The 15,477-nt window shown below is 49.8% G+C and overlaps 1 protein-coding gene across 1 annotated transcript; it reads right to left on the bottom strand.

Moving 5' to 3' along the window:
• Positions 1-11,421: 11,421 nt before the first annotated feature.
• LOC144159625 (uncharacterized) lies at positions 11,422-12,171 on the bottom strand (the record flags this gene model as incomplete). Its single annotated transcript, XM_077691220.1, has 1 exon — positions 11,422-12,171. A coding segment is annotated over one exon (612 nt), but the record flags the coding sequence as incomplete, so codon positions are not given.
• Positions 12,172-15,477: the final 3,306 nt, after the last annotated feature.

Genomic DNA, 15,477 nt, shown 5'->3' with positions numbered 1-15,477 from the left:
CGCATAGGGTGGGTTATGGACAACAATCGAGCGCAGTGGTTGCATTTTTATATTGGCGCCGTGTTTGATTTTGCCAGTTATTTTTAGAAGTTGAACATTTGTATATTTTTGCTTGATACCTCGTCCAAGAAACACCTGTTATGCAGCCTATAGATTATATTCTTACACACATGCCCTTTTTTTAATTTACGAGATTTCAATTTATATTCGCTTTTTGCAGCGCGCAACTCAGCTAACAATTAGCTGCCGTTTACGATGGTGTTATTCCTTCTTTATGCAGTTTTCTCTAAACGATAGACACACTGTCCTATCTAAAGAAAGCAGCATTACAAGCATTCGGTTGCCCCCCAAAACGCCGAAAATCTTACGAGGAGTTTTATGCAGGTTGTGCGCTGTCACATTTAAATGATTTTGCAAACACTGTTGTCGCCACCCTTTTTTTTTTTTTTTCATACGGACAAGTCTCGCATATTTTCGTGTGGAAGAACGGGCATCTGAAAACAGCTGCAGTGTGTAAATGTCCAAAGCAAACATGAAACATGTCATCATTGCTTTACACATGGATGGGCTTCAATATCAGTAATTGAAAATTTCAATGTCCTTATTTAGTCTTGGGTCCAAAATAGGGAAAATTGGGCTTGCCTGTCGTCACCGAAATACGTTTAAGAATACAACGAAATCGGGGTGCATCTGACTTCAAGTTGTTTTATTTGTTGCGATGTGTAGAACAGATTGCCGTATCTTTGAGGCTATCGCTCAACGTAATACTCTTTAAACGTGTTAATCCTAAAAAAATGTCACGGGTGTTTTCACCCAACAGGCATTAATTCGAAGGCCAGATAAGAGCGCAGCCATCCGTCGTGCGTATGACGCGATCGCGCCCCGCGCTCTACTGAACTGCATTGACCATGCAGATTATATAAAGTACGTAAGCCTAGATAAGAAATACCTAAAAAATAATCACCGTTTAGCGAACCGAACGTTATTTAAGCACCAGAAATTTTCTATTGGTAGTAGGGAATATTGTCCGTGTGTCGAAGGCGTCATGCGGCACGTGTTAAAGAAGTCGCATAGCTGCAATCGTAGGTAAAATAAATTCATTATTATCAGGTTCTATGAGTCGCTTTGCATCTATGCTTTCTTTTTATTGCGATACGAAGCGCGAAAGTTGACGAAACGCCATTTCGAGAAGCGTTGCAGCATACCCGGCTTTCGTTTCAACCATCGGCTCCGCGCGCCGCGGTGCGGCGGAAAGCGGCGAATCGGAATTACGCTCTCTCCGGGCGATTGGGACGGCCGGAGCAACGGCGCGCCGCCGGCAGCCGATCGCGGAGGCCGTGCTCGAATGGACCGCGTCCGACAGGCGGGTACCAAGGAGCAGGAGCTGCTCTTGACGGCCCACACCAGCACAGCCAAATCCGGGAGACATCCAAATGCAGGGCGACGGCCCGTGCGGTCAACGGGCCGCCGAAACAACGCTCCTCCGAAGCGGGGGAGCGCGGAAAAACACGTCCGCTCAACTTCGAAGCGACGACCGAACTTCCGGTCTCCCGCGACGCATCGCAAAAGCCATCTCCGAGCGTGCGAAGTACGCGCTACTCTACGTGCAACCCTTCTTGGTTGCAGAGAACACCACACTGCATCTAGCGCGTTAACAATGCACGAACATTGGCTACCTACCCCTGGAAAAACTTCATACAACGTTTTGACACACGGAAGTCGTCCCTGCGCATTCACGGCAACGGAGGCTGCCATGATGGAATTCGCAAGTTGCCAGGTGAATACCCATTACTGCCGGCAACTCTAGTAGGCAAAAAGACAGCGGGCAACGGTGTGAGGGTGGCATCATGGTTGCGCTCAGGTTTAGCACGGTTCAATACACGGGCTGGCCGGGCAGCTTTTCCTCTAGAGTCAGTAGTATTAACTCTATGGCGGCCGGGAAGGTGATACCGCAACAAAGCTTGCATTCAAGCAGAGAGCCCAACTATGTTACTAAAAGCGATTGAAAGAAATAAATAGATACGGTAAAAAATTGTGTGATGTTCTTTAGTCGACATACGCCTTTCGCTCGCTTTTGCATCAACGTTACTCGATCGCCTTGCGGTGTTGACGCCAATTTTGACCTCCAGAAATTTGTTTCTCTTGCCAGCCTCAGCTACCGTCTTAATTTTCATACTACATGCCAAGTGTTTTTATATCTTTTATGCGCAATATTTGATACTTTGGTTGTGATCTTTATGAGTGAAGCGTCAAATTACACTGCATGTCGTCAGAGCTATACATGCATCACTTCACTGATTGCTTATGTTGTGCTTACGCAAAGAAACATGGCAAATTGCTTGGGAATTTCTGCAGTCGAGAATAGGGCCCCAGATCGCTATTTGCAAAGCCGGTCGTGATTAGAACGTGAAGAACACATGGCCAAAAGCCGGTGAGTTGGCCCTTCTGGCCGTACACGGGTTATCGTGGTGAAAGGGATGCTACGAAGGCGTCGCCCCGCGGTACCTTATTGACAATCGTAGCGCGGCTGCCGAGCCGAGAAAACTTGTGTGCCTGCGAGTCGTTCAGGACGCACGCATGCGCCCCGTGTCGGTCTCGACAGCAGGCGCCGTGCTTCCACAGTGCGCAGCGGAAGTCATCGACGCGCGCTCGCGTGGTGCGGAAAATTGTGCCTCAGCCTGTACATTACTTCAATGCGAATAATGCGTGTTGTCTCTGAAATCCCAAGCAGGAGTGAATGATAGCCAATGTGACGTACCTAATGGGTTTAAATAGGCTTCCCAGCGTCCACCAACCACCGGCACCTTAGCTCAAAGATTGGGCACGAAGTAAACGATGATTGGACGACGTAGCGGTATTCTAGGAAACAAGTCAGATTTCTAGCGAGAGCCGCGCGCGCGAGCATCGGAAAGCGAGTGATGGCCAAGCGCATGTCGACCGTACCTGGCCGTCTGCACCTATCTATAAAGCCGGTCGTGGTCTGCACACGCTGGAGTGGGCCTAACAGGCAACAGCGCAGCAAAAAGTAGTCCGGAAGCAGCCGCAGCCATGCGTCACATTATGAGACCTATGTAAACTAGATTCCACAGTATTTCAATCAGTGCGCAAATTTCTATTACAAATGCTTCCATTTTTGAGACAGATGTCGTTCTCGTTTCTTATCCAATAGTGATGGTCGGTCTACATGCGTTGCGCCCTTCCGCTGCATTAGATCTGCTCGGCTGATGGGCGCATCGCTGGGTCGACCTTCCCTTCGTAGCATTAAACCGTCGTTGTACTTGGGCTTTCATTTTGGGGGGTCTTCTTGTGTCGAAAGCGTGTATATAAAGCATAATAGTCCGATTAAATCATGCCGCCTGCCTTTGTGGTCCGCTACTGATAAAGTAAGTCACCAATTCATTCAGCTTCGAGATTGCGGAACTCACGCATGCCTTGACTTTTGCCGTCGTTTAATGTCTGTTGTAACCGGCATTCGAAGTGACATTCTAGTTAAATTACCTTTGAGATTTGAAATTTCAAGGGCGATATGACTGGAAGGTCATTGCAAACGCCCATGTGATCGCTAGGGGTATAAAAAGGGTTGGCGTGCTGCAGTGCTAGAAATTTTCGTTGATTTCTACCCACAATACACGGTCACGTGCTGTGTTCTTGTTTGTGTGAGACCAGTTGTACCCGCCGCGGTGGCTCAGTGGCTAAGGCGTTGCGCTGCTGAGCACGAGGTCGCGGGTTCGATTCCCGGCCGCGGCGGCCGCTTTTCTGATGGAGGCGAAAAGCAAAAACGCCCGTGTGTGCGAGATTTCGGCGCACGTTAAAGATCCCCAGGTGGTCAAAATTAATCCGGAGCCCTCCACTACGGCGCGCCTCATCGCCTGCGTTGCGTCGGCGCGTTAAACCCTACAATCAATCAAAGACCAGTTGTAGCGATAATATTTCAAGCTTTCCTTTTGTAGACAAGCTTCCATTCGTTTGATGCAGCAGCAAGCTTGACGTCCTGCACCCACTCAAATAAGACCGTTGGCGTCTTATAAAGTTAACAAAATTAAAGTACACGTATTAAACTTTCGTTGTAGTTGGTGAGACGCAGGTTTCACCGCGGGTTTACTTTACCCTCATGGTATTAGTGCTGCAGAACGTTTTCGGTCACAGAACTGGAATGAAATAATACTTCACGCTCAAAGGTCATTGCCAAGCTCGCAAAAATATCTTGTGAAAAAAAAAACTTCCCAAAAGTGCGTAAGTTCATAACCCCAAGTTCAGTGCGCCGTCGTGTTGTTTCTGACCTGGCGTTGTTAGGCTATAATCTAACAAAACTTGCATTATTTAAACATTGTAGACACTACATTTCTTCCCGTTTTCAGGAATTTTTTCGTTTGTGCAACTACAAAAGGCGCAATGACTACCCAGACCCGACTGCGTGTTCTTTTGTCCTTGGGCCGTAGTTTAGGCACGTTTTTTTTTTTGTTTACCTCAAGTACTGCGATTGCCAATAATTAGAGGCAAATTTTCAGTAGGGCTTTTGTCTATTTTCCCAAACTAATTAAGTGACTACTATCGTAGAGAATTATATTGAAAAATACATTGCAATATGTGTTGTCCGCGTCAAATTTGAGAAAAAAAGTTAAGAAGCTAGCAGTTGTGTAGAATATCGTCACAAGTGCATGCCTACAGGACGGTGCTACATAGTGTATCCAGTCAGGAGCAAACGTCCCAGTAGGCGACTTTTTCATGTACATGAGCTACGGCACGTCATCAGCATGAGTTACGGCGTACAAATGTTTAAAAGTTTTCAGTACCCAAATGGCCGGCACCACAAAAAGAACGCCACTTCCAAGCTGCTCATTACGTACTTTATAGACGACAGTGGTGTAGAAGCAGTAGAACTACCGTGAAGTTCCGAAAGAACGACCACGCAAGCTACAGAGATATCAAGAGAAAAATACGGGATTTGTGAACTTTATGGTCAGGTGCGAAAAGCTACAAAGAAGTGGCCGCACCGCCAAGCAAAACTGCGGGGATATTAAGTAAAAATATGAAATGGCCGAACATTCGGGTCAATTGCGAAAAAAACAAATAACTGACCTCACCGACACAAATAATAGATGATTCGCGTTTATTTTGCTTGCTCATTGTCGCTGAAGGCATCCAACGATGCGTCGGTCTCAAAGTCGAACCCGAACGGCAGCGCTTCGTCCACCATGCTCTGCCGAGCTTCAGGTTCTCTTGCCGGTTGCGTGCGCGCAGAGGTCAGGCGCTGGTTGAACGCGCCGTCTCCAGAACCGTCAAGGCTTCTCGAGATGCCGCACCGCTTATACGATGCCAAGACGATACCTCCCCGCTCTTCTATTTTTTCCATACACTAGCCCTGCCTCCTTTATATTCCCACCTACTAGCCCTTCCTCCTCATCTTGCCAGTCACGCCGGACAGGTTGTGTCCTTTTGCTCAAAATCGAGACACCGGCGTTGTTCGCTGCCGAAAGACGGTTTTGGGGTGGGAGCGCCCGGGGCTTTCGAAGTAGTAGAAGCTATCGCGATTTTGTGGTGTTGGCGATTGGGGTCTTTTAGTAAATTAAATATTTCTCCCCTAAAGGGGAGTGGCGATGTTTCGGGGGAGGGCTTCCTCTGGGTAAACATTTTAAATGCAGAGCATTTCAGTAACTCATGATGTCACCCGCGTTGTCCCGTCGTAGTCCGCACCTTCGTTGTCCGCACCCCTCCCCCTCATCATCATCATCATCATCACCAGCCTATCTACGCCCACTGCAGGGCAAAGGCCTCTCCCATTATTCTCCAATTACCTCGGTCCTGTGCCAACTGTGACCAATTTATCCCCGCAAACTTCTTGATCTCATCTGCCCATCTAACTTTCTGCCGCCCCCTGCAACGCTTTCCTTCTCTAGGGATCCACTCTGCTACCCTTAATGACCAGCGGTTATCTTGCCTTCGCATTACATGCCCTGCCCACGTCCATTTCTTCTTCTTAATTTCTACTAATATGTCTTTAACACCAGTTTGCTCTCTGACCCACTCCGCTCTCCTCTTGTCCCTTAATGTTACGCCTATCATTTTCCGCTCCATTGCCCGCTGAGTCGTTCTCAATTTAAGTTGAACCCTCTTAGTGAGCCTCCAGGTTTCTGCCCCGTAGGTGAGTACCGGTAAGATGCAGCTGTCATACACTTTCTTCTTCAGCGACAATGGTAGGCTGCTATTCATTATCTGAGAATGACTGCCATATGCACCCCACCCCATTCTGATCCTTCTAATTATCTCTGCCTCATGGTTGGGATCTGGGGTCACAACTTGGCCTAAGTAGATATATTCGCTTACCACTTCCACTGCCTCGCCACCTATCTCAAACTGCTGTGCTGTCCCGAGGTTATTGATCATTACTTTAGTTTTCTGCATATTAATTTTCAGGCCCACGGTTCTACTCATTTCGCCCATTGCGGAAAGCATGTTTTGCAATTCGTCCCCCGAGTTACTTAGCAAGGCAACGTCATCAGCAAATCTGAGGTTACTGAGGTATTCTCCATTAACCCTTACTTCCACCTGTTCCCAATCCAACGTTCTGAATACTTCTTGTAAGCATGCTGTGAATAACATTGGAGAGATTGTGTCTCCTTGTCTGACTCCCTTCCTTATAGGTATTTTACTGCTCTCCCTATGGAGGATGATGGTAGCTGTAGACCCACTGTAGATATCCTCTAGTATTCTTACATAATGCTCATCTACTCCTGGTTCCGTAATGCCTGAATGACTGCTAGGGTTTCGACTGAGTCAAATGCTTTCTCATAATCTATGAAGGCTATATAGAGGGGTTCAGTATACTCAGCGCACTTCTCTATCACCTGATTGATCGTGTGAATATGGTCCATTGTTGAATAACCTTTACGGAACCCTGCTTGTTCTTTAGGTTGACTGAAATCTAAGGTTGCAGAGATTCGGTTAGCGATTACCTAGGTAAATACCTTGTAGACGACTGACAGTAAGCTGATCGGCCTGTAATTTTTCAAGTCCTTCATGTCGCCTTTCTTATGGATTAGGATGATGTTCGCGTTCTTCCAAGATTCCGGTACCATTGCGGTCATTAGGCATTGCGTATACAGGTTTGCCAGTTTTTCAAGTACAATTTCTCCGCCATCCTTCAAGAGGTCTGCTGTTATCTGATCCTCACCAGGTGCTTTGCCCCCTTTCATTTCTTTCAAAGCATTCCTTACTTCTTCGGTCGTTACTGGTGGGATGTCTATCTCCTCTGAACTACTGTCTCGTTCGGCATTATCCTGTATGTCCCGGCTACTGTACAGATCCCTATAAAACTCCTCGGCCACTGTGGCTATTTTATCCCTATTTGTGATGACATTGCCTTGCTTATCCTTAAGTGCATACATCTGATTTTTCCCCACGCCAAGACGTCTCTTCACTGCTTTCAGGCTACCTCCGTTCTTTACAGCGTATTCGATCCTCTCCATATTATACTTCCGTATGTCAGCTGTCTTACGCTTATTGATTAACTTCGAGAGCTCCGCTAGTTCTATTCTGTCAGCTGCGGTGGAGATTCTCATGGTTTGCCGTTTCCTGATTAGATCTTTCGTCTCCTGTGAAAGTTTACCAGTATCCTGTCTAGCCATAGTGCCCCCGACTTCTATTGCACACTCCGTGATGATGCGTGTAAGGTTGTCGCTGGCTTCCTGTGTCGTAAGCTCGGCTTCCTCGTTAAGGGCGGAATATCGGTTCTGCAGCGCGATCCTGAATTCTTCTACTTTACGTCTTTACGCCAAATAACGCACAAAGGGGCTTGGGGTGCGGCCTGACCCCGGCGACCATTGCCGGTAATGCACTCCCTCACCAGAGCAGGATTGGCCACCCTGGTGTAGTAACGGCCACAACCTCCCATGAATACGCCCCTCCCCCTACACTATATAAAATAAAATACTATCCGGCGGCAGGTTTCGATCCCTCGACCCTGCGGGCGGAACGCAATGTACATGGTGCTCTACCCACTGCGCCACAAAGCCGACACCGAATGGGAGGCAACGGACGCGCCTTATATCCTTGACTCATTGAAATTACTGCTGACGAGCGCTCTCTCGTCAGCAGTTGCCACAAGTGCAACAACATTAACGTAACGCAAACTACTTAACGTCGTGCGCCCCCGGAAATGCTCTGCATTTGATCTTGCCCCTCGCGAGGGGGATGATTGACGCTACCTCTTGCAAGACCGAGTGCAACCGCCGAGAACACGGTCCCACGAGCGGCGCGCTCGCCGTGGACTGGTGGTGCCATCTGTCAGCTGCGACGCGAACTACCATCAAGGCAGTCAGAAAACCGAACGCGCGAAATACAAACTGGGTTTGTTTTATATAGTGTAGGGGGAGGGGTGCGGACAACGACGGTGCGGACTACGACGGACGTCAACGCGGGTGACATCGTGAGTTACTGAAATGCTCTGCATTTAAAATTAATATCAGTCTTATCGGCACAAAGCAGTCTTTCTAATGAACCATTTAATATCTACATTATAGCTATGAGATAAAATTAGTATCAGTCTTATCGGGACTAAGCAGTCTTTGTAATGAACCATTTAATATCTAGATTATAGCTATGCGATAAAATTAGTATCAGTCTTATCGGGACAAAGCAGTCTTTCTAATGAACCATTTATTATCTATGTTATGGCTATGAGATAAAATTAGTATTAGTTTTATCGGTACAAAGCAGTTTTTCTAATGAACCATTTAATATCTACGTTATAGCTCGTAACGTAAGACATCGTTGCTTGCGTCAATCGGCAGGTGTCGTCTGAGACAACCCCAAAGCTCCGCAGTCATGTGCAGCTAAACCAAGCATAGTGCGCCCAGTACCAACAGCAGTACGCATCGGTACTTCTATGTTTACACGTGCTTTCGTAACTTCCATTGTTTGTCCCACTTTTTTGCAGCGCATATCTTGGCATTGCTTTGGAGAAGGATCTTGTGGCTATTTACATGAATGGCCCTGCACTTCTCAAAATTTAAGGCATTTCAAGCTGCTGAACGCAGCATGAATTGGTTTGCGCTTGAAGAGCGCCTTTTTTTAATTTTTGTCTAATATATTGGGTTTGTGTTTCGATGTCGTGCTTATGAATTTGTGGAACAAAATTATTTGTTATCCTTGTCACTGTCAACCGGGATTCATGTGAAATATTAGGAATGTAATGGGCATAATGAAAAGGGAGCAGAAATGGCGGTGTGTTATGGTGCATATTTTATGGGATCCACACAATTGCTCCCAATAGCTGACGCTTAATCCGTTTATTGCACTTAATTACCTTATGACCTTGTTCAAAACGCCCCTGAACTTCGCACCACTGTGTAGGATGCTTCAGAAAACCCAATTTTAGCCAATCGGCTAAATGTGAACCGTTGTAGGACATTGGCGCTAAATACGTCACCTAACTGTGGTGACATTTTAATTTATTATCTCAAGAAACAAAATTGACTGTCGCAATTGAGGATTTGGGCAATTTATGAGTAACGCTTTGAGGTGCAGACACTTCTCAAGGTACTACGTGTTGGCATATGCCTACGCCTAATACGTTGAAACATGTGAGCCCCTCAAATATGTAGGTAAAGATTTTATTTACAACACGGCTCAACGCGGGCAATACTGCGTGCAATAAACAGTTGTCTCAATAGCGGCATGCATAAAACACAAAAATTAGTCCGCAAGGCAACCGATAAAAGACGCATTGGTCAATATCGGCGCGGAGAACGCAAAAATGTGCTTTAAAAAAGCATGGTGCCAAAGATTAAGCACTATCATGGCCTACGTTACACTGTCCAATGTTGGCCTCCCAGAGCTTCGCCAAGTGTAGGCGTGTCCTTTTGCGCAAACCCAAGCCGGTATTTACCAATCTTGAATACATTTGCCATTATTGGTCATTCGTTATCTACAGAATCGCAGTTAGTAGAGGCAGACGGGTATACCTAATCAGAGTATAGCATTTCGGCCTCCAAACCACTGAGTCATGTAATTTCGTGCTGGCCAGCATAAAGTTGCCCTTTTTATATTGCACCGATACCTTTAATGATTTTGTGAATCACGTAATTTTCCTTCCACGAGCTTCGCGGAAAATCGTGCTTCATTTGTTAATGCTCCGTCGCCAGCGTCTTTTACCATTTATAAATACACCCAAAGCTGAATTACTCGCAAAAGTCTGAAGGCACCACCCGTAAAGTTCGCTCAGTGCTTACAACGAAATGCTGCGAACTGCCCAGAAGGTGACCATAAACTCTCGACAAATGAGTTTTTTCGAACATTTACCAAGACTCCGAAATACTGCGAAACCCACCTGAGCTTCGGATAATATCTTTTCCATAAAATGTGGGGGCAGGGGGCCGCTACTGATGTGCTCCTTGTTGTAATTAAGCCGAAGCGAAAACTGATTGGTGATGTATCTGTTTATTAAAGAAACTTAAATATACCAACAAGAGAAAAAAGACAACGTCAAATATTTCTCACTCACAAACAATGACAGCATTATTAACAAAAATATACAATGGCATGTAAACATCTGGGTCCTTCAGCAGTAAAAATGAAAACAGCTGTGTACGACGGTACTCTACCCTCTTTCCGGGATTTCTTGAATGGCGCTGTTTTCTATCTCTCTGTGAACGAAGTGATCTCTGGCCACACTCCTTCCTATAACGTGTTTTTCATAGCAACTGGCACTCTCAACACCTTCTCTTGCCTCTGAAGCTCGTTTTTTGTAGAGCAAAACTAATGGCTTCTGGCGCAGTAAGATCAAGACCAGTACTAAGTTTGAGTGTATATTACGGAACGGCCATATCCTAACCTACGTTGTTCCGAATTCTGATAGGGGCATTATGGAAGTCATGGAATGCTTTGTGAGAAGGAAAGCGCACAGGCTGTCCGCCCTCTCCCGTCCCTCCCGGCCTCCCTCCAGGTCCAGTGGGCCTTCCGGTTGTCTGGGAGCCTGGAAATTGAGCCCCTCCTCCTCCTCCTCCACCTCCTGCTCCTGGTCGTGGGCCTGGGCCACCCGGCGTCGGCCTTGGACGCTTAGAGCCGTAGCCTGGTTCCTCTGGGAATGGTTCTGGTACAGGCGGCTGAGGGCCAGGTCCTGGCTGTGGAGGTCTTGGCCTTGGGGATGGCTCTCCGGGTTCTCCGAAAAGTGCTGTTCCCGTCGGTCTCCTTGGCGGCACTTGTGGTTTGGTGTCGATAGGTCGCGGCGGTCTGACTGATGGTGTCGGCGCAGGTGGTTGTGGCCTTGGTTGTGGCCTCGGTCGCCCCTGTCCATAACCAGGGCCCTCGGGAAATGGTTGGGGCAATGGTTGGGGTATTTCTGGCCTTGTTGGCTCTGGAACATTAGGAAGGGGAGGTGGAACGGGGGGCAGAGGTGCTAGTGGCAGTGGCCGTCCTCCTGTCGCTGGTGGTCTAGGCCGTGAAGGGCGCTTGCCACCATACCCTGGACTATCTGGAACGCCCGATGGGGGGGACGGACCCGGTGGAGGTGCAGGCGAGGGGAAACCAGGCGTCACTGGTGGCCGCGATGGCCCCGGTGGTCTAGGCGGTAATGGGCTTGGCTGGGGAATAGTTGGGGGTGACACTGGGAAAGTAGGGGTCACTGGACGAGGAGGCCGGTATGGAGGGGGCGTCACTACTCCTGGAAAAGTTGGTCCGGGTGGGCCAGATGGCCTTGGAGGAGTTGGAGCAGGGGGAGTAGGACTTGGAAATCTTGGAGGTTGTGGTCTTGGCACCGGGAAAGGTGTGGGAGGTTGCGGTCGAAGTGACGGCGGGGGTCTTGGAGCTGGAGGAACCGGGGAAGGGGGCCTGGGTGGTGGCCCCGGTGGAGGTGGTGGAAGATATGATGGCGGTCGGGGTGTTGGTGGTCTTGGTGATGGTGGAGGCCGGGGTTGAGGCGGCGGCACATAAGTTGGCGGCCTTGGTGATGGTCCCGGTCGTGTTGGTGTGGGACCAGGAGGACGGGGGGTTGGTGGCGGACGCGGAGGACCAGATGGAACATAGGCAGGTGGTCGCGGCGTTGGGGAAGGGCCGGGGAAAGGTGTTGGTGGTCTGGGTGTGATAGAAACAGGAGGCCTCGGGGACGGGAATGGCTGTGGAGGTGTTGGGGGAGAAGGTATTCTTGAAGGTCCCGTAGGCCTCTGTGGGCCAGGCTCAGGGAACAGCGCAACCCCTGGAGGTGGTGGGGAAGGCCTAGGCCGTGGTCTTATTGGTTGCTGATGAAATTCGTGAAATTTGGAGTGCGGTATGTCCTGAACCGAAGGCCTCTGTCCTCTTGGGGGGCCTGGTTGTGTTGGGCGAGGTGGACCTTGCGGGGACGGTGGCCTGGGCGCAGGAAATGTCCCAGTTGGTGGCCGCGGGGTGCCTTGAGGTGGAGGGCCGGAAGGTCTCAGTGGTGGGGGTGGAGGCGGAAATCGTGGAGGGGGCAATGGCACAGGAACACCTATTGGACCTGTCGGTGGGCGAGGTTGAGGCGGGGGAACAGGAGAAACTGGGCGAGGAGTTGGACCTGGAGGCGGACGAGATGGAGGCCTTGTGACTCCTTCAGGGTACAAAACTCTCCCAGGAGGTGGACGGGAAGGTCTGGGTCCGGGGCGCCTTGATCCATATCCAGGACCCTCAGGGAATTCTCCAAAATCAGGTCCCCCAGGCGGCTGTCCCACTGGTGGTGGTACACGTGGGGGTCCGGTCGGAACCTGTGGCCTTGGAAAAGCTGGAGTTGGTGTGGGAGGTCTTGGAGATGGGAACGCAGGGGGTGTTGGGAAAGGCCCCGGACTTGGTGGTGGTTGTGGCGAAATCGGCCTCCCCGGTATAGGGCCTACAGTAGGGGGTCGCCCTGGGAACGGTCTTGATGGAGGAGGTGGGCTAGGAAACGGTCTCGGTACCGGTGGTGCTGGAACTGGCCGCAAGCTTGGAGGAGGTGGTGGTCGCGGGGGCGGCGGTGGGAGGGAAGGCCTCGGTGAAGGCAATGTAGGTGTGCTGAAAGGAGGTCGGGGGCCCGGTGGTGGAGGCGGCTGTGGGCTAGGTGGAATCCCTGGACCAGGTGGTCTGCCTTCGGGAAATAGGACTTGACCTCCTGGAGGAGGAGACGGCCTCGGCCTAGGCCTTTGGGGTCGACCTCCGTACGATGGAGCTTCTGGGTAAAGGGCAACGCCAGGTGGTGGCCTTTGTGGACCTCCAGGAGGTGTAGGAAAACCAGGTTGCGGCCTTGGAGGAAATGGCGGTAGCGATGTTGGAGGCCTAGATGGAGGGGGTGGACCTACTGGTCTAGGTGATGGTCCAGGAGGCAAAGGCTGTTGTGGAAACCTTGATGGAGGAGTCAATGATGGAGGTGGACCAGGATATCTGGGAGGAAGAGGTGGCTGAGGTGAAGGGCCTATTGGAGGTCCTGTCGGACGGCTAGGAGGGGGTGCAGTTGGAGGTCTAGGTGGTGGTCCTTGTGGAAACACAGCAGCCCCTGCAGATGGTGGAGGAGCAGGTCGAGGTCTAGAGGGCCTAGGAAAACCACCGCTTCCAGGAAATTGGCCGGCTCCAGTTCCGGGTTTCACTGGTTGCGCTAGAAACTCGTGGAATTTGTGGTGGGGAATGTCGTGTACCGAAGGCTTGGGCCTCCCAGTGGGGGGGCCTGGAGCAACAGGCGTAGGTCGGAAAGCGGGTGGCCCTGGAAATTGTGGTGGGCTAGGAGGGGGTCTTGGAACTTGAGGAAAAGCTCCAGGACCAACAGGACGGGTTGGGGGCTGTCCTGGGCGCGGTGGGAATGGCCCTGGTGGTGGTCCAGGTGGTCTTATTTGGGGTGGTCGTGGCTGCGCTGGCGGTGGCCTTGGAGGTTGCGGCCTAAGGAAACCTGGCCCACCGCCTGGCGGAGGCGGCCCCGGTGAAGGGCGAGGAGGTGGTCGTCTCGGAGGTGTGGGTACACCAGGTTCACCAAATATGGCGGTTCCTCTAGGCGGTGCAGGTGGTGGTTTCCTGGACGGCTTTGATCCATAGCCAGGCGCCTCTGGAAACTCATCTTCATCTATTGACTGCGGGGGTGGGCGTGGAAGTGGCACTGGTTGCAATGGCGGTGGCCCAAATGGAGGTGGTCGCGATGGCCCAGGTGGTCGCGCAGGTGGCGCTACTGGTCGAGGCACCGGTGGCCTTGGTGTCCTTGGTGGGCCACTTGGAATGGTAGGAATTGGCCCTGGTGTCGGCTGGGGAAAAGACGGAGGCCGCGGAAAAGAAGGAGGGGGCCCTGGTCTGGGAGTAGGCCTTGGTGGTAATCCTGTGACAGGGGGAGGAAATCCTGGACGACTTGTTGGCGGGGCCGGAAACCTCGGCGGACCAGGCGGGAGGGGCAATGGTCCTGGGCCTACTGTTGGTGGCCTTCCAGGGGGTGGGGGCCCAGCAGGAAACCTTGTTGGGCCTGAAATAATTCCGATGTCAGTTGTAGCTGGGCGTTGAATTTATTTGAAGTCAGGTTCATGCTCTTAACTGGCTTTGAACATTAATTTGTAGATTTCTGCCTTCGTTTTATTTATTTCAGCCACCTAGCCCTCCCAGTGCTGATTGTTCGGGGTAGGTGACATGCAGCGTAACATGCATGAATGAGTCAAGGAAGAACAAACAATACTACGGATGCTTAAATACTCTTAAGAAAGCTGTGTACGTGATTCAACTTCAAAAAAAGTCAGTAGTCTCAGCTAAATTTCTTGCAGAAATCACTAAGGGCATGAAATTGAGTTGTTAACAGCATTGTCAACACAAAATGCTTCCACACTGTATTGCGACACTTTTATTCTCCAGTTTTCTGATACGGTGCACGCGTGCTGATCTGGGGCCCTATTCTTGACTTAGCTTGGGCGCTGCCATAGAAAGATAGTACACTCAAAAGACAATTTTTATTTCCTTTCCATGTTCGTGACGAAAGCGAAGGCTATTCAGAACAATGCTTTAGGGAGGAGGACGCCAGCCAAGCACAGTGGAGAATAGGGACCCCAGACCTGGCGGCCATTACACCCAACCTCTACCTAAGTTCTCCTGCTCGGCGCTGATGCCTATGAAAACGTGTAAAAAACACCCGCACTGTTGGCCATCCATAAGTTTTACGGTCACCACGACAGCATAGCCGAGTGTACTAATAATGTCTGAGGTTTACCGCTGGCTGTTGCAAAGAAATGCGCCTGTAGATACAGTAGGTGCAGTAGGCTCGCGGTTTTCTCCTCCTACTAACTTAATCGGGTTGGTACGCAAGGCAAACATTTAATTGAAATGAAAACTTATTTGTTTTAATTTTACTAGGTAAGTTTGCGCGTTATAGAATACATGTGCTGAACAGAAGTTTGTAGACATATTTACTTGAGGCTAACATACTCCTAGCTTATTTTTTCCAACCAACTGTTTCGTCCCTGTTTTTTTTTAGCTCCAATACACGTTTTACGCAATTCATAAATCTTCTTTTCCGAAAAACCTTGCGGCAAACCC

This window comes from Haemaphysalis longicornis, unplaced genomic scaffold (assembly GCF_048455015.1).
Source record: "Haemaphysalis longicornis isolate Haplotype H1 unplaced genomic scaffold, Haemaphysalis longicornis Haplotype H1 scaffold_1, whole genome shotgun sequence".
In the NCBI taxonomy this organism is placed as follows: Eukaryota; Metazoa; Arthropoda; class Arachnida; order Ixodida; family Ixodidae; genus Haemaphysalis; species Haemaphysalis longicornis.
Note: the sequence above shows the minus strand (reverse complement) of the source record. Positions and strands in the feature narration are given on the sequence as shown.